The following is a 19,093-nucleotide window of genomic DNA, read 5'->3' as shown; positions in this document are numbered from 1 at the left end:
TCCTCCGCATTCCGTTCCGTTTCAGTTTTGAAGCTAGTTTTTCTTTCTGTGATGGGTTTCTATCCAGGTAGACAGTCTTGGCATGATTCAAATGACTGTAGAAACCAGTACATTTTGCTGTTTCCCTATTGCATGATACTTTGTATTTTAAAATACAAATTTATTCCTGGAAAAGTGCACAGTAGTACTTCTTTCTACTTAGAAGGGCACAGGGTTTGAGAAAGACCTATGGTTTGACGTCAGGCAGACTTATTTAAACTTTTACACTTTGGTTTCCACATCTGCACAATAAGGATAGGATAATACCTGGTCACAGGGTTTTTAGAGGGTTAAATGAGGCTGGTATGTTTTTGTTATTGTTACTGATATCATTGCTAGTCATAGTCTTTTTTTTAAGTTGAAGTATAGTTGATTTACAATTTTGTGTTGGTTTCAGGTGTGTAACAAAGTGATTCAGTTTTTAGTATATGTGTGTGTGTATATATGTATATATATTCTTTTTTAGATTCTTTTCCATGATAGGTTACTACAAAGTATTGAATATATTTCCCTGTGCTATACAGAAGGTCCTTGTTGTTTACTGATTTTATATATAGTAGTGTGTTAATCTCAAACTCCTAATTTATTCCTCCCTTCCTCTTTGCTAGCCATAAGATTGTTTTCTATGTCTGTGAATCTTTTTCTGTTTTGTAAATAAGGTCATTTGTATCATTTTTTTTAGATTTCGCATATAAGTGATATTCTGTGATATTTATCTTTTTCTGTCTGACTTACTTCACTTAGTATGATAACCTCTAGGTCCATCCATGTTGTTGCAAATGGCATTTCATTATTTTTTATGGCTGAGTAGTATTCCATTATATATATATGTGTACTGTTTGTATATTTTGGAGATTAATCTCTTGTTGGTTGCATCATTTGCACATGATTTCTCCCATTCTGTAGGAGAGAACAGACTAATGCTGGAACATACAAAATGTTCAGCCAGTTAGTTCATTTCAAAATGCAGCTCAGTCCCCTCTGGTCACCCACACTGTATGCTCTAGGGGTTCCCCTTAAGAGGGCTGCATGATCCTTCTGTTGTGGCAGACTGACTACGTGGACAGTCTAGTAGGCTTCGTTGGCCCCTCACTCGGCTGGTTGCCAGGCCCTGCCTTTTGCAGCTGCTGCTGGCCACTGGTGAGCTGGGCCTGGTCTGCCAGTTGCAGAACCCTATGTGGCCCTGGGGCTAGTGCTAGCTTGCTGGTGGGTGGAGTCAGGGTCCTGAAGACTCTTGGGCTGTTGCCCACCCACTGGCAGTTGAGCCAGATCCCGGGGTTAGTGCTGGACTACCAGCAGGCAGAGCAGCCTCCTGGAGTCTGCCTACAGGGCCCAGGGATTCCAGAGCTCGTTTCAAATCATGGGTGGGTGACGGGCTGTCCCTGACACAATAGGGGTGGGATTGGCTGTGTCCTGCGGGTTGTGTTAGCCTGGTAGTGGGTAGGGCCAGGGCCCAGCTGGTCCCATGACAGAGTTTGGCCTGCTGTTGCTGGACTCAATCCTCAGGCCTCTAGACTAGTCTAGAGGTTTGTGCAGGCTTCCTGGTGGGAAGGATGAGTGCCTCCCCACTGGTGGGTGGAGCTGGGTCTTGGCGCATGTCTGGAGGTGGCTGTGGGCTTAGGAGGTCTCTTGGTAGTCTGCCTGCTGAAGAGTGGGGCTGTGTCCCTGTCCAATTAGTTGTTTGGCTTGACATGCCGGCACTGGTGTCTATAGGCTGTTGGGTGGGGCCAGATCTTGGCCCTAAGGTGCCAAGATGGCAGCCACCAGCAGCTCACATGGCTAAACGCCCCCAAGTATGTCTGCCACCAGTGTCCATGTCCCCAGGGCAAGCCAAAGCCACCCCACCCTCCACCCCCCAGGAGACTTTCCAAGACCAGAAGGTAGGTCTGGCCCAGGCTCCTGGAGCAAATTACTGCTCTTGCCCTGGGTCCTGGTACACATGAGATTTTGTGTGCACGCTTTAAGAGTGGAATCTCTATTTCCCCCAGGTCTCCTGCAGTTAAACCCTGCTGGCCTTTAAAGCCAAATGCTCTGGGGGCTCAACTTCCCTGCCTGGACCCCCATGCTGGGGAACCTGATGTGGGTCTCCGAACTCTCAGCTCTGTGGGAGAAACTCTGCATTATTCTCCAGTTTGTGGATTGCCTGCCCCGGGGCATGGGATTTGATATAGTCCGCCCCTCCTACCCGTCTCCTTGTGATTCCCTCTTTAGGTCTTTAGTTGTAGAAGACCTTTGCTGGCAGGTTTCAGTCCTTTTCATCGTCAGTTGTTCTGCAGATGGTTGTGACTTGGTGTGCTTGTGAGAGGAGGTGAGCTCAGGGTCTTTGTCCTCCACCATCTTGGCCGCTCCCTCCAGTCATACCCTTCTTAAAGCTTTTTCATTTATTTTCAGAATTAGTGTATATTGTTGAGACCCCAGATTCTTACTTCTCTTACCTCAACCTCAAAGTTTAATGTTACTTAATCCATTATTTAGTTCAGTAGCTTTCAAAATACTTACTCACAGTGAGAAATCTACTTTGCTTCGTGTTACATACAAATGCATACATATCTGTAATACCTGCTTACATACATATCTGAAATAATATCTTAATTTTGTGCAGAACCTTGTAATAGTCTATTTTTTTCTTTTTCTTTTTCTTTTTTTAAGGCTGGTCATAACCTGTAAATTGGTTTTAGACCACAGTTAGGGAAACAGTGATCTAGTGAGTCAGTGGTAAAGTGGAGCTCTGTTTATGGTACTTAGCTTTACCTCTGGCCCTATTAGGAATCACTTTTTATGTTAAGAAAAGGAGGGCCACTCAAGTAATTTTGGAGTCAGCATCCAATAAAAAGTTAATTAAATTACAGAAAATTATAAGGAACCTTGGGCTTTGGAGTTCACAGAACAAGGCTGAAATTCTAGCCTTGCTATTCTAACTCTGTGACCTGGAAAAGCTGATTAACTTCTCTGAACCTCAGTCTCTTCGTCTATAAGCCACGTGGTAGAGAGGCCATGGTAGAGTGGTTAAAAGCATATATTCTTGAGCCGTACCTTCTGGATTCGAAACTCGGACTGTGGGTTTTTAACCTCTCTCTGCCTGGACTGTCAGTGAAAGGGGAGAGTAACATTCACCTCATAGTGTTGTGGGGACTAAGTGAAGAGCAGGGATGGCCTAACATGCAGGAAACACTCAGTGTAAGTTAGCTGTTGTTATGTGTTAAAGGAGATGATAATAACTACTAAGGATTTATTTTGAGAACAGACTAAAATATGAAGTCCCCGCCACAATGATTAAGCATGTAGCAGAGTATAATTGGTTGAAAGATTAAATCCTTTTCATGTATTTAGTAGTTTGACATTTCTTAATGGCTACATCATTACTTAACTCTGAAGCAATTAAAATATTTTCGTGTGAATCTTCCCGGATCAGTCATGCCAGGGATATCATAACATATGGGTCAGCTACTCACTTTGGTATAAACTTATTTTGAGCTATTATGGTATTCACATTTTTTTCATGCCTTTCTCTTTGTTTTATTTCCTCAGTCATGCTTTCCTTATTTCTCTGTCCTTATTTACTGTATTCTCTAATTTGTTTATAAATCATACCATTAAAAGCACAGATTTTTAACCATAAGGAACAATTCATCTCAGATCTCTATGAAAGCATGAGAGCCAGGAAGTAACTTTGCCAAGGCTGCAGTTAGTGGCAAAGCTGGGACTAGATACCAATTTTTTTGACTTTCAATTTATTTATTTTTTCCACAATACCAAGATGAATTTTAGAAGTAAATGAGTCAGACTTAGTATTTAATTTTGAATTTACCCTGGCTTTCTTATTTTCTTCCTTGAAAACTTAAAGGAAAATTTAAAGGACAGTTGAGTCATTAAAAAGATCATCCTTGCTCATAAATTTGTGTTCAGCAACAGATATTTAGATTTGTTTCAGCTATCTCTATAAGATTGAGTTAAAAATTATTTTAACCCATCAAAATCATGTTTATGGTCTTTTTACATTTGTAACTATGTTGAGGTGATAAACATGGTAAATATTAAACATTATAGTATTGTGAAAAACTAGCATGTTGGTTTTGTAGAGCATATAGTTTTTACTTTAATTTTTATTATTTAAAAAAAATTATTTAGCAGACTGCCCTAAATTCTCTACAGCCTTTGGCTAATTTTAATTTTTAACATTTGCTTTAATATTTTAGTATGGTCTGTTTTAAATTATAAAAATTATCTAATATGTGAATAATACAGGTGCTCCCCCCCCATCATCTTGCCTTTGACCATTTCATTCATCAGCCCTTAAAGAAGGAATAGGGCAGGATACAGAGCTAGTGAAACTCAGAACTGTTCAGTTTTTCTCATTGTTACCTTCAGTGGTAAAATATTCTTTGAAAGTTGGCAAAAGCTATTGAAATACAAATGCATGTTTAGTATCCTCTTTAGATTTTGGTTTTCTATAATCAAATGTTTACTCTGGGAAAATAGCTGTAATTCTGTTGAAATTCAGTGGTTACCAGAAGACGACAGAGGGGCCTTGTGAGAGAAGGCTCCAGCTGTGTCTGGAAGAGGCTTGCCTTGGTGGAGAACAGATGGAGGCATTCAGGGTAGGAAATTCTGAGAGGGGCCAGCCTTGGAAGGGAGGGTTGTTTCTCAGAATGCGATGTATATTCTAAGGTAGCAAATTACTTGAACAGACTTCCTAAGATTAGAGCACTGTTTGGGTCAGTGGTGGCGTTTTCTAGGTACTTCGTCTTTAACTCTTATGTCGACATTAACTAAAATTTGTGAACCATGAAATAGGAATACAAAGACTGATTTTTTTTCTGACTTTTGAGTTTGTATGAAGAATCTTAAAAGCGTATATAAATGTAATCAATCATATCTTTAGTTGTATATTTAAATAATTTCTTTTCTTGACGATAACATTTAGGACTATTTTGGAAAATTGGTGGTCAAATCTGTATCTAACTTGTCACACACACAATACGCGCACACACCCTTCATCTTTTTCCAGTTCCTTCCTTTTTCATCTCCTTCCAGCTCATATACTATGGCCACCTCCTAGTCATTCTCCCTCAGAATAGTTCTGATCCCTTCAAATGGAGTCTTCAACCTTTATCATTAAGAGTTTTAAATACCCCTTTTGCCATGTATTCCTGCTTCATAGTGTTTAATTTACTCTGCCTGTCTCAAGAGACCTTTTCCTTCTAGTTAGTACCACACTCTAATTTCTCGTCACCCCTCCCCTCCCCCAGTCTCTCCCTTCTAGTCCAGCATCTCCTCACTGCTCCTCTCATGGTGCTCATTTTGACCACCCTGGATCATGCTCTTTCTCCTCTAGTCGCCCCTTCCCTTTCTTTCTCCAAGCTCCTGTTCTACACAGTACCTCACAATATAGAGCTTAATTCCTTTGTGTATACAGGACCAGATTAGATCAGAGACTTCTGGGATTTCATCCCAGCCTCTCATTTCTCACTGTCTTTATAGTAGGTGCTCCATTAAAAAAAAAAAAAAGTCTTAAGTGAATAATCAAGGAATGGCAGCTGCAGAGGTAATGAAGAATCCTTTTAAAACCAAGATGGCGATTTTACTTTGGGAGGATGGAAGGAGTGTAGTGTTTAAAAGTTGGAGGACTTTCTGAATGAGGGCAGCTGTTTTCTATGCAGCAGGAATTTAGGGTGAGAGGTCATGGAAGACAGGTATCCTGCGGCCAGTGGTTGTAAAGTGCACAAGGTATGTTCTTGGTGCCGGGTCTTCTCTTCATTCCATTTAATCCCCTGGAGTTGGCTGAGTTGAAAAACTGTCCTCCCCATCACCACCCATGCTCAGTAGGCAGGTCTCTGGGAAAGGGAGGCATGGCGATGAGGAGTGAGGTCCAGTGGAAGACATGTGAAAAGTATCCAGTTGCTAGTATCTAAGGAGGGAGAAGAAAAATAACCAGTAATTATGGTAGGAGAGTCCAAGGAGTCTAGTTTGAACAGCATTCTCAACTAATGCAGTAATTTAACTGATGAGTGACAGAGTGGTGGCATTCAGCTTGTAGTTTTATTTGGCCATACTTTCCACATTCTTTCTCCTGAGGAAATGCCCAAACGTGTAGATTCGAGTGACAGCAAGGCAGTTAAATAATCTGGGATATGAATGTGGTTTTGTTTTACACTCCAGCAGCTATAAAATCAGTGAAGAAAAACCTAGATTCTTGTTTTCCCTACAGAAAATGGAACGACTTCTTTACATTTCTTCTTTGGTGTAACTCTGAATTAAAAGTTTAATTTAGGGATTATTTAATTCCTATCCTTTATCTTCATCAAGAATCAAGAAGCTTTTTAGAACTGTAAAAAAAAAAGTTGCAATTCTCTTGAGCTTCTGCCAGTAGTATACAGTGATGCCAAAATTTATGTGTGGGAAAGTTGATTTCAATGAGGGTAATTTAGCTGAAGTTTAGTCTAAGAAACTAGTGTTTTGCTGCCAAGCAATTATTTGCATTTCTAAAAAATGACTTATACTTTTTAACCAATGCTTTCTTTTCATCATAGACTAGTTACTTAAGTAAGCTATTGTCAGTAATGGTATATTTTCCATAAAGCAAACTATATTCTTGTTTAATTTGGTTAACCTCAGACTTGAAAAATAAGTGATTTGAGTACCTCTATTAAATGTTGCCTTTTGTTTGAATAAAATCCACAGGAATTAAATCAACAGCTAGAAAAAAAGAAAGAAGTGGAAGAACGTGAAAAGAGAAAAATAATTGCTGAAGAAAAGCACAAGGAGTGGGTTCAGAGGAAGAATGAACAGGTGAGGAGGATGAAAATGCATGTGCACACTGACATCTCCTTTGCAGGGTCTTCCCACAGCTCCTCATCATCACCTGGGTTTTTCTCATTTGCTCTTGGAGTCTTTCTTCTCTGACCTGATTTTTTTCCTACCCTCATGGACATGTATCAAGTCCGTCTTTTGCCCTTTGCTCTCGCTTCTCTCCTTTTCCGTCCTGTGGCTTCCACTCCTGTCTGGCTGCACGTCGTCATGAAGTCTGTATCTCCAGACCTAAACTCCCAGAGTCTTGGATTGTCATCTGTGAGGTTGGCAGGCACCACTAGGCCTGCAAATCTGAAACAACCCATTTTTGTCCACTCTTTTCCGATAGAACCATCGTCCTAACGCCTTGATTTCTGAGCTTAGTACTGATGTTAGTCATCACCTCAGTCACGTAGGCAGAATCAGAAGCCAAGTCTGTCCCCTGTCTGTAGTCATCCCTGCCTTTCCTTTACAATCACCGCTCTCCTGTTTGTGATCTCTTCGTCCTGTCTGGTCTCATTACGTTTTTCAACTCATTTATTGTTTATTTCCCCATACTGGAATGTAAGCTCCATAAGGGCAGGGATTTATGCCTCTTGTTCAGTTATCCAGCAGCTAGATCAGTACCTGCCACATAAAAATGCCCCCACATATTTATTGAATAAGTGGCTTCATCCTCTGTGTCCTTGCCAGACTAATCTTGCTAAAAAGTCAAATGTCTTTCCCTGGTTTGAAATATATTTTTCATGATTCCACACTGTCCTCTGAATGATGTCTGAACAGTCTAGCCTGGTGGGCTAAACACCTTCCACTCTCTGCTCCTGAGCCATGTCTCCTTCCACCTGTGTTGCCCTTCACTCCACGCTCTCGGCTTCTGACTGGCATCCTTTGGGGAGCAGTCACACTCAGGATAAGCATGGCCCATCTTCTTGTAGTATTAGTTTTGCTGGAAAATTTTGAGAGGAAAAATGTCAGTTTTGTATTAAAACCAGCACAGATACTCCATTAAGGAGTAGAAAATAAATTTTATATATTATTTTTAAGGTACACAATAGATTTCAAAGAAATTGTGGGCTTTGGACTGCACTGCTCAGTGCCCAAGGATGTGTGTTCATGAGAAATTTTGAGAACACCTCCATTCTGTTTCTCACTTCCTTTTTTTTGTTGTATGATATTTCCTTAGTTTGGGATCTCATCACATGGTCCATCTTACCTTTTCTTTTATTATCCAACTCAGAGTATTTCCTACATGAAACATTCACTGATACATGCTGGAAACTCACTCCTTCTCTGAATCCTTGTTTAACTGATGTCACTTTGTCATAATACTGCCTTGTTTTATGTCTGTATTTTGTTGCTATTTTGTATTATGCACATGCCTTCACTTCCCTTGCAATTTTAAGACTCTTAAGGATAGGAATTATTTTTTATATTACTTTTTATCCATTGCAAGATTTAATATAATGCTTTGTAATACAGTAAACATTTGTTTTTGGAATCAGTGAGTGAATGGATAAATGTATTATCTTCCTTTCAGTTTTATTTATTTTTATTTATATTTGGGGGTGGTAATTAGGTTTACATATTTGTTTATTTTTAGAGGAAGGGATTGAACCCAGGACCTGTGTATGCTAAGCATGCACTCTACCACTTGAGTTATGCCCTCCCCATACCTTTCAATTTTAATACATTCTTGTATTGGGTCACAAATTAGAAATTTAAAAAATACTTATCTTGTCATTTGTTTTCTGTTGTAATTTTTTTTTTGCAGATTAGAATGGTTCTGCTTTTATTATTTTAATCTAATTTGATGAATTTAGTCAAAGGTTTAAATTTTAAGACAGAAATTTTAAATTAATTCTAATTTTTGATTCCTAACTATTATTGAATGCAGTACCCAGTGACATTAAGAAGAGAACCTTGTAAATAATTTCAGTAAATTGAAGATAACATAGTTTTCTTCATCCAGGTAGTATAAGAAAGAAATTGGCTAGATGTGCATATGTTATAACCATAAATGTATTTTTTTACTTCAGAAGTAAATTATTATTTTTATGTTTGCTACATCCCATAATACAAGAAAGAGTTCTTTGTGAATAAATGCCACAATCAAAATAAGCCTGTGTGACCACTACCAAGCTTTGGGTGATACTTTTTTTTTATAGCTATAAAATAAAATAGTTTTGCATGTATTGAATACTATGCTCTCTCCTCTAAAAGCTTCTTATCTTCTGACTCCATTAAGCTTATTTTACCATGCCAATCAGACATGGCTGTTGTTTGTCTAAGACAGTAGAGATGATATATTCTGTTTTAATTACTGGCGGTAGATCTAATCCAATTATTTGAGGAAAAATTTTCTTTTGGAGGGAAATGGCTTGCCCTGACATAAATCACTAATTATCGAAAGCAAGATTCCATAAAGTTAAGAAGGGTTTTGAAATGAACCCTGAGAATTAAATTTACTTATTCTGCAGAATTCTTGTGCATGCTAAGGAATAATTGATTACTCTCATTTTTTTTGTTCTTTGGGACCTATCAGGTTTCTTACTTCAGTCTTGGTTACATTTACCTCTATTTGTAAAGACTGCTCCTCTGGTTCTTCTCTGCCTGTCTGGCATCTAGCTTTTTTCTCCTCTGTTTACATTGCACGGTGTGTGGTCCTCTGCTGCCTCCAGCTTCAGTCACATTTCAGCTATATCTGTGGCGTTCTTTTCTCTAAGTCATTTCCACTGTGTTCTATCAAAAAATTAGACAAAAAGAATTTATGTATCCATTAGCAAAACTAGTTTCTTATATTACAACTGTAAATTGTTCAAGCCTTTTCAAATAAATGGCTTGTCTCCTCTGGTGCTCTTACATCTGTGCTGCCGTCCAAATCCAGTTTTTAGATTTGCTTTGTTCGGTGTGTCATCACATATTTTGTAAAAGAGCATTTGCCTTAATATTTTTTTAAAAAATGCTATTTAAAAGTAAAGTGATTTTTAATTCTCAAACCATGGAACTACTTTTTTTAATTCAAAAAAAATTAACTCCAATCAACAAAGCATATGATTGATAACACTGTTATCAGTGCATCATTTATGCATTCAGCACTTTTATTATGTGCCAGGTACTACTGAAGGAACCAAAATAGAAATTCAGAAACTTTTAGTCAGTTGTTTTGTTACTTTCCTTTAGTTGCAAGAAACTAAGTTTCCCTCAGGGCATCATTTTTTAAAAAAGGGGAATTTATTGTTGTGCTGTGTGTGGTGTAGAGCCGGAGTGCTGGACAGTCTGAGGCCGCTGAATGGCTGGCTGCTCTCAATCCTGCTGTCCTTCCTTCTGCTAACTAGAGGCGTTCTGCTCTCTCTTCTGTAGTTTAAATCCTGCAGAGCTGTCTGAGCTTTCAAATTCAACTTCATTGAGCTATCATTTATGTACAAAACACACCATTTTCAGTGGGATTAGGTTCGACAAGCTTCTGTCCCTTTACAGCCGCCATCATGGTCGAGATAGAGAACATTTCCTTCACCCCCACACCCCACCCCCACCAAGCCCAGCTCCAGGCAAACCAGAAAATCTGCTTTCTGTCCCTGTCAGTTAGATTTGCCTTTTCTAGAATTTCATATAAATAGAATCATAGAATATATATTATTACTCTGTGTCAGGCTGCTTTTGTTTTAAAATTTCCTGATGTTTCGTGTCTTAAGATTGTTCCTTTTTATTGCTGAGTAGTATTCCATTATGTGGAATGCCACAAATTGTTTATCTAGCAACTAGTTGATGCATAATTGGGTTGTTTCCAGTTTGGGGATATTATGAGTAAAATTCTATGACCACTTATGTACAAGTCTTTTTGTGGACACTTGTTTTCATTTCTCTTGGGTAAATGCCTAGGAGCTGAATTGCTGGGTTGTATGGTAAGTATGTATTTAACTTTATAAGAAATTGCCAAACTGTTTTTTAAAGTGCTTGTGCCATTTTCCATTCCGAAAGTTCCAAGTGCACCACGTCCTTGCCAGATTGTCAGTCTTTTTCATTTTAAGTCATTCTAAGTGTGTATAGTATGCTGTTGTTGTTTTGCTTTTCAGTTTCCTGAGATCTAATGATATTTAGCATCTTTTTTGTAAGCTTATTCTGCTAGTCTACTAGGGCCGCCAAAACAAAATACCAGACTGAGTGGCTTAAACAACAGAAATTAATTTTCTTAACCTCTGGAGACAGACAGTCCAAAACGAAGATGTCTGCAAGGTATGCTTTTGCTTCTGTCCTCTCCCCTTGGCTTGCAGATGACTCTCCATACCCTCATGTGCCCTTTGCTCTGTACATGCCCATCCCTATGTCTCCTCCTCTTCTTATTAGGACACCAGTCCTATTGGATTAGGGCCCCACCTTTAGGACCTTAATTATCTCTTTAAAAGCCCTATCTCAGAATACAGTTACATTGAGGATTAGTGCTTCAATGTAAGAATTTTGGTTGGACGCAGTTCAGCCCATAGCAGTATTGACCACTTCTACTTCTCTTGGGGTTTTTGTTTGTGTTTATATATTCCTTTGAGTCCTGTCACATATATGTATTGTAAATATTTCCTCCTGTTTAATTTTTTAATGGTATTTTTTAGAGGGCAGAAGTTTTATATTTTAGTTACATTCCGTATTTCTGTTTTTTCTTTTATAGCTTCTGGGTTTTGTGGTCTACTGAAGAAATGTTTTCCAGTGCCAAGGTTGTAAAAATATTATTCACTGTTTTCTTCCAGAAATTTTATAACTTCACCTTTTACCTGTATGTATATTTTTGAGTTAATTTTAATGTAGGGCCAAGGTTCTTGGGTTTTGTTTGTTTGTTTGCATATGAATATCCAGTTGTTCCAACACTGTGTGTTGAAAAGATAGTCTTTTCCCTATTCAGTTACCTTGGCATTTTTATTTAAAATCAATTGACCATACATAGGTGGGTCTATTTTTGGACTCTCTTCTGTCCCTTTGATCTACATCCTGTGCCAGTACCACACTAGTTGGATACCATAGCTTTATACAGTCATTCTTGAATTTATAATTTTTCTAATTAAATAGTGTTCATCCTCCATCTTTTTTCTTCTATTTCAAAATTGTTTCAGTTTCTCTGCATCCTTCCATATGCAGGTTAAAATCAGCTTATCATTTTTCCTAATTATGCTTGCTGGAATAGTGCCTGATACTACTGGGATTGCATTCAATATGTAGATTATTCTACAAAATATGCTATCGTAATAATACCAAAGAATAAATCTATAAATATGATTTTTCTGTTTGTTTAGGTCATCTTTATCTCAGTAATGTTTTTTAGTTTTCAGTGTACAAGGGTAGTATATATCTTTTGTTTCTTTTTCTCTGTTTTCTCAAATAATTCATGTAGTACTTGGTATTATTTCTTCCTTTAATGTGTTATAGAGTCTGCCAGTGAAGCTGTTGGGGGCTGGAGTTTTCTTTGTGGGAAAGTTTTTAATTCTGAATTGTTTTTACAAGTAGAGGTTCATTCAGTTACCCTATTTCTTCTTGAATCAGTTTTGGAAAGTGGTATATATGAAGGAATTCTGACATGTAAGTTAAATTTATTGGCATAAAATTGTTTTCAGCATTCTCTCATATGTGTATGATCTCTAGTGATATGCCACTTACCTTCTGTGTGACCTCTAGTAAATTACTTAACCTCTCTTAGCCTTAGCTTCCTCATTTTTAAGATGAGATCTTAATAGTATCTTTCTCCTATTGTGGTTATAAGAATTAATTGACACAGTACATACATATAAAGTGTACAGAAGAGTGACAGGCAGAGTTAGTACGGAATACATGTTAGCTGTTAAAACTGAAAACAGCATAGGGGCCAGATGACTCCTTGTTGATGAGCTTGTAGAGGAGTCTCATGACTCAGACAGAGATTGAGTGAGATATGCTCCAGGATCCTTTTTAATCTTGTGGATTTTCTGACTGTCGGAAGTACTTAAATTCCAGTATTATTTCAACGGATATTGTGTTCTCAGCAAGAAAGGATGGATTTCTTTTGGCAGCTGTTGACTGCCCAACAAGAGGGAAATGTAGCAACTTGGGGAATGACTCGGGCTTTGATTTCTAAGACTTGCCTTTCCTGCACAGCCCTGGAATATGTTGTATGTAACTGATGTTTGTTACTTGGGTCTTATTGAAATTGTTTATTATTAACGTATTCTACAAGATGCTTTCAAAGGAAGAATTTCTAGTCTTGGCTCATATTTCTTTGCTCCATGAAGGGTGATGTATATGGCATTTGTATTGCATGCACTTTATTTATGCCTTGCAGATTATTTTCTAAACCTTTGATAGAAAGAACTAGCCATGTCATTGGTTATTTAGAATTTAGCTGTAGATTATCTTTTGAATGAGAAGAGGAAAAAAACATTGCATTATAAAGGCTCTGTCAATTTTTTTCTGCAGAGGGCCAGATAAATATTTTAGGCTTTGCGAACAACACGGTCTGTTGCAACTTTTCAACTTTGCTGCTGTGTTGGAAAAGCAGCCATAGACAATAAATACCTAAGTAAATGTGTGTGGCCACATTTCAATAAAACTTTATTTACAAATACAAGTGGGTGGTCTGCACCCATATTTGGTCTGTAGGCCATAGTTTGCCAACCTTTCATCTAAGACTTATAAGAATTATTTAGCCAGAGATTTGTCTGTGCCCTTAAAGCAGTATTTAATAGGCCAAAACATTTATTTGTCCTCTGTAACTCACTGATGGTGAAGATTTATCCAGCTATTCATATTAGCAAACTGTCTGGGAAATGTGTACATAGGTGGCTCCTATTTTAGACTGAGGGTAAACATCTGTTAAAAAAACACTAAGATTCAGGATGGTCTAATAGATTGTAATTTCTGCTCACTAAATTATTCAGCACCTACTGTTTACTCAGCACTGTCCCAGGCTCTGAGTGTACTTCATTGAGCAAGATCTTTATTACGGCCATTATGAGATGTATACTCATGTACTCAAGCGATAGACTAAAATTGATCAGGTAGTTGCAGGTAGGTTACACATTTTCATAAGCCACGTGGTGTCAACCACTATGTTACCACCTATTTTAAGAAATAACTGAAGTTTAGAAAATTATTGCATATAACACTCCTTCCTAATGCAAGGATAATTACAGATATTCCAATTAAAATTTCTTCATTTTCATTTAAGAAAAGAAAAGAAAGGGAACAAAAAATTAGTAAAGAAATGGAGGAAAAAGCAGCAAAGGAACTGGAAAAAGAGCATTTGCAAGAAAAAGCAAGGGAAAAATATCAAGAATGGTTAAAGAAGAAAAAAGCTGAAGAATGCGAGAAGAAGAAGAAAGAAAAGGTATTTTTACTAAAGTGATCAGCTGGAATGCATGACTTTGGCGTTCATATGTGCCAACTCTATTGTATAAAAGGTCTCTAATAGAAAATTGACACTGTCTTAGCACAACGTGAATACACGCAGCCGTCCCTACCTGTTATACTGTGATACAGCTTCCGAAGTGAATGTGCGTTTCTGAGTTTCTTAAGTTGAGAAATACTAATAAGCCTATGATTTTTTTTCAGTCAGGTTCAAACTTACTGTTGTTTATGCTTTCAAATATTATTTAGTACACTTTTGTGGGAAGTTTTATAACATTATAAATTACTGTTGTGTTTTAAAACAGCAAATTGCTTTTTTCTTCTTGGGTTTAATGTCTTATGGTTGAGAGGCAGCCACCTTCATATCACATCCCTGATCATGTTCAGCTTTGCTCACTATGGAAACGTGATCCAGTGTTTATGATCAGTAAGCCGCTGGGATGGGAGCTACTTGGAAAAGAGTCAGTAGAATTTGAATGAAATTTTAGTTACAGAATATTCTCGGAGATTCTTTGGTCTTGTCATTTGAAGGAAAAAGAAAAACAACGGCAGGCTGAATTACAGGAGAAAAAGGAAATAGCAGAAAGAAAGTTTAAGGAATGGTTGGAAAATGCGAAAAATAAACCTCGTCCAGCTGCAAAGAGCTATGGTTATGCCAATGGAAAACTTACAGGTTGGTTTTTATGTTATGTGGCTTACATAAATACGGTTTGCAGGAGCAAATATTATACATTAGGTTTCCTTTTGACAGAAATAGAAACGTGTAAAAATCATTTTTCTTTCAAATTACTATTTTCTGGAAGATTATAATATACTGTGTTCCTGTGGAGCCACCTCAAATTTGTTGTCTTTCTCTAAAATCAGATACATTTTAAAGGCAATAGCAGCAAAATTGCACAGTAATGATGTCTGACGTTAAGAAACAAGTAAAATTTTCTTACATTCCTTGGCTCTTTAAAGCCTTAATTGGGATATATTTAAGGGGTCATCTTCTCCCCCTGCTTCTGACCCTCTCTGAGGCAGAGCTCCCAGTGTCTGGCGCGTCCTCTCTGCAGGGTGGAATACGAGGCAGCACGTGAAGCAGACAAAACTGGCTGGCCCTCAGGCTCGGGCTGGTTATAAATGGTTATAAATGGCAATGCAGGTTTTCCTTTGTACTTCACGGTGGAAGCTCATACCTCGCTGACAGCTGCCTTCACTTGTTTAAGTGATTTATTATTAAAAATACTCCCATTCTGTTTTGTTCACACAATAGAACATATTCCAGACTTTGTTTTGACCATCTTGGTGAAGTGTGTGTTGACATATCTGTGCAGTCAGAGTGGGTTGCCTGTGTCTGAATGACACATTCCTGCTGTCAGGATGTAGGCCTCTCCTGCGTGTCACAGAGGTCATCCGTCACAGCTACCGAGCATCGTCTGCGCCTTTTTTTTTTTCTTTCTTGTTTGGAAAAAGAGTCATAAGAGTGGTTTTAACCAAACAATTGGATAATAAAGTTAAAACTTAGGTGGCAATATACATATTGACTAGAAGTTAATTGCTGAAATAATGGCTTATTGTCCTAAATTTTTTGCATTTTAATGAATTTTATTCTAGTAAACATTTGTCTGCAAATGTGCTACTGCTCTTGATAATCAAAATTACAGTGATATTATGAAATCTGATTAATTTGAGTGACAGTGAGTTAGAATTTCAGTGGTTCACTCTTTTTGCTGTAAACTTTAGTTGTCCAACTAGGGGAAACTAGTACACAAACAGTGGTTTCCCAGACTAGTTAAGAAAAATAAAGATTTTGTTCAGTTTAAGGGTTCTAAAATTAATTTCTTACTAAAAATTTTTATGAGTTTTTATTTATATAGATTTTAACATTAACCTTCAAACTTTTAAAATCATCACTTATATTTTAAACTTTACTGCAATAGTTCCTGTATTTGAAAAGTATTACTTGTTTGAAAATATTTACATTCAAGTTTTAAATGAGTCAAACTGGTTTATCAGTGATATTTTGCCCTTTAATATTTTAACATTTTTCTAAGAATTTTAAAATAAGTAGTCTTTTTGATCTCAAGAAGTTTTCTTGTTTTCTTCTGATTGTTTAATAATTTTAGGTTTCTACAGTGGAAATTCTTATCCAGAACCAGCCTTTTATAACCCAATTCCATGGAAACCAATTCCTATGCCTCCTCCCAAAGAAGCAAAGGCTCTGTCCGGGAAGAAGACTAAAAGGCCCGTGATAAGCCAGCCACAGAGGTCTTCCTCACTGGTAACACATAAAGACAGAAGCACCCTTTGCCTTGGAACTCTGTGCAGAATACAAAGATAGTAGGCGTGAGCAATTCCATGCTGTTACCTGGAGCTATTTAATTTTAAAATCAGAAATTAGTTTTTACTGCTTAGTCAGTAGCTCAACATTTAATTTGACTATCGACAGGTTCAAATTTTTGCACTTGTATAGGGTTAACTGAGGAAGATATTTTATACATTTTTATAAATGCTTTAAGGTTGATCTTGGCATATTGTTTTACAGGATAAGTGACTGAATCTCTAACAATTGTGTTTGCATTTAGCGTGTATTAAAACTACCCCTCTACTATTAATAAAACTAACAATTTGTCATGTGTTTTTTCATACTATATGTTGTTTATGTTTACGAACATAGTAAGATTAAATCATTCAAACAAGCATTTCTGAACTACATGCTGAGGATAATTCTTAGAAGAATCTAAACGGATTAGAATCCCAGAATAATCAAAAACAGTCTCTGTTGATGACTTTTGGTATATTTTTCCCTGTGTAAATATTTTGAATCACTAACTGGAGGCATGTTTGGTAACAGGGAAATGAGGGTTGGGTTTTTGAGAGGAAAATTTAAAAACATTTTGGGCTCACAGTCTTAGATTGATATGTAATAATCTTGAGATACTAATAATATTTTGCTGTACTTTGCACAAATACTTACACATTATAATTAGATTGCTAATTTTGAAATTAGAAATATCAGTGCATTCTTTTTAATGTTTAATTTTCAGTGACTTTTGAACTGAAGTTGAAATCAAAAAGCTTATTAATAAATATATGTTAAGATAGTAGATCAAAGGATTACTAAAATAGCACTCAGCACTTGTTATTAAATTTTAAAAGTCTGTATCTTTTTTTAGGGGGCCATCAAGAAATGAAAATTTGTTGTGGCAATATAAAGTCCTGTGAGTTCATTTAAAAATGATTCCTATTTAGAATATATTCCATGTTTCTGCGAGGTTAGTCTTCTGCCAAGCTTCTGGTGCTTAACCTATGGTGGTGTTGATCAACACTAGGAAACAGCAGCAGGATCTCTGAAGGCTATTCATTTCACCAGAAGTCTCAGAAAATTCACTTCTAAGCAGAGAAGAGTTTGGAAGCAGTCGGTTGGGTTTACTGGGTCAAAATATTGGTGAGATTTAGAGGCCTACCATCTTTCTCAGAACCTCTTAGATACGGTGAAGCTGTCAGGTGATCATTCTACTTGAGCAAATTTACTTATACAGAGAGAATGTAGAATTTGCCAGGGTAGCAATAAACTTGGGTAGAAAAAACTGTGTATATGGGCCTGTGTTCCTAGGGATTTTAGATAAACTTTTTATATCTAAAACATCTTCAGTTTCACACAATGGATTAAGTCATTTAGGCAGCTTTCAGCTGTAACCATAATGCTAATTAGACATTTCATTCAATCAGTAATTAATTAGTTTGACCAATGTTAGTTAAACTTTTACTTTGTGACAGATGTTATGCATATTGATTTAGGAATTTGAATGGTATGTTTCTTTAATTCAGAAACCATTTACAGCCTTGCCAGGAAAACATGTAATAGAATAAAAGCTATTATAATACGCTATACTTAACATCAAGCTCAGAGTTCATCTGGAAAGATAAGAGATAGTTCACCCTGAGAAGGGATTAAGAAAGGCTACAAAGAGGAGGTGACATTTGAGTTGGTGAGAGATAAGCAGGGATTTTCTAGTCGGTTACGAGGCTGCCCACACTCACGTGCACGTAGTGAGGAGTAGCTGAGAGAGAAGCAAGGGTCAGAGTGAAAAGGCTCTGTGTGCCGCAGAGTTTGGACTGCATCCTGCTCGCTTGTGGTGCCCGTTTCTCTTCCTCAGTGATGTTATTTTTAAAAGATTTTGACTACCAAACTTTATTATTTAAATTCCATTTTTGTTAATCAAAGACTTCTTCAAACCAGTCAATACACATATTACTGGGAGGTTAGTGTTTTTAACCTGAATAAGTTTCTCTGAAAGTCAAGATACTGGGTATTATAGGCATTACAAACTATATTAACAACATGTGAAATTTCTATTGAAGTGTAAAAAATATCTCTTTGACTTCTACTGCTCTATTGGAACTGCTCTAAAATATCTAGATTACCTGTAATGTCAAATCCATCATCTGCTAGAAAGAACACAGGTGTTACAGACCTGAGTGTTACAGACCTGAGTGTATGTATCCTGGCTTTATGTCTACTGATCTGGAAGGTGCCTCTGGTTTTTCAATGTTCAATACCTTATCTATATTAGAAACTTATCATGAGTTAAATAATAAGTGGAAGTACCTAAAAATGCAAGTTTGTTTCTTTTTTTGTATAATGATAGTTCTGATAAGATGTACCAATATTTTTTCTTCAGTGATAATTGATTTACATAACTGACCTTGGATAGCATACTAACTTTTTTAAAAATTCGCATTCTTCTTTATTAAAGTATAGTCAGTTTACAGTAACAAATCTTGACTGATAGATCACAAATAAGTTAGCTTGTCAGTGCTTGGGGTGGGTTTCATTTACCCCTGTGATAAAACAGCGTGAATACTGTTGTTTTCTCTTTTTTTCAAATTGAATCAATAAATATTTATTGAATACCTA

The 19,093-nt window shown here is 37.1% G+C and overlaps 1 protein-coding gene and 1 long non-coding RNA gene across 5 annotated transcripts in view; one reads left to right on the top strand and one right to left on the bottom strand.

Moving 5' to 3' along the window:
* The window catches only part of CCDC34 (coiled-coil domain containing 34), a 26,117-nt gene extending 7,024 nt beyond the window's left edge, over positions 1 to 19,093 (top strand). The window contains exons 3-6 of one of the 2 annotated variants that reach the window (XM_006195085.3): positions 6,721 to 6,828; positions 14,012 to 14,170; positions 14,722 to 14,863; positions 16,299 to 19,093. In XM_006195085.3, the coding sequence (XP_006195147.2) occupies positions 6,721 to 6,828; positions 14,012 to 14,170; positions 14,722 to 14,863; positions 16,299 to 16,513 (624 nt within the window). In that variant the 3' untranslated portion in view covers positions 16,514 to 19,093. The remainder of the gene's footprint in view (positions 1 to 6,720; positions 6,829 to 14,011; positions 14,171 to 14,721; positions 14,864 to 16,298) is intronic. The other variant, XM_014568078.2, reaches the window with a different exon arrangement.
* Positions 830 to 19,093, bottom strand: part of LOC116666331 — a 65,939-nt gene continuing 47,675 nt past the window's right edge. For 2 of the 3 annotated variants that reach the window (XR_004323119.1, XR_004323117.1), the window contains 3 exons: positions 9,401 to 9,567; positions 6,681 to 7,774; positions 830 to 5,947 (listed from right to left, as the gene is read on the bottom strand). This is a non-coding gene — a long non-coding RNA (uncharacterized LOC116666331). The remainder of the gene's footprint in view (positions 5,948 to 6,680; positions 7,775 to 9,400; positions 9,568 to 19,093) is intronic. The other variant, XR_004323118.1, reaches the window with a different exon arrangement.

The sequence above is a fragment of the Camelus ferus genome, chromosome 10 (assembly GCF_009834535.1).
Source record: "Camelus ferus isolate YT-003-E chromosome 10, BCGSAC_Cfer_1.0, whole genome shotgun sequence".
Classification (NCBI taxonomy): Eukaryota; Metazoa; Chordata; class Mammalia; order Artiodactyla; family Camelidae; genus Camelus; species Camelus ferus.
Note: the sequence above shows the minus strand (reverse complement) of the source record. Positions and strands in the feature narration are given on the sequence as shown.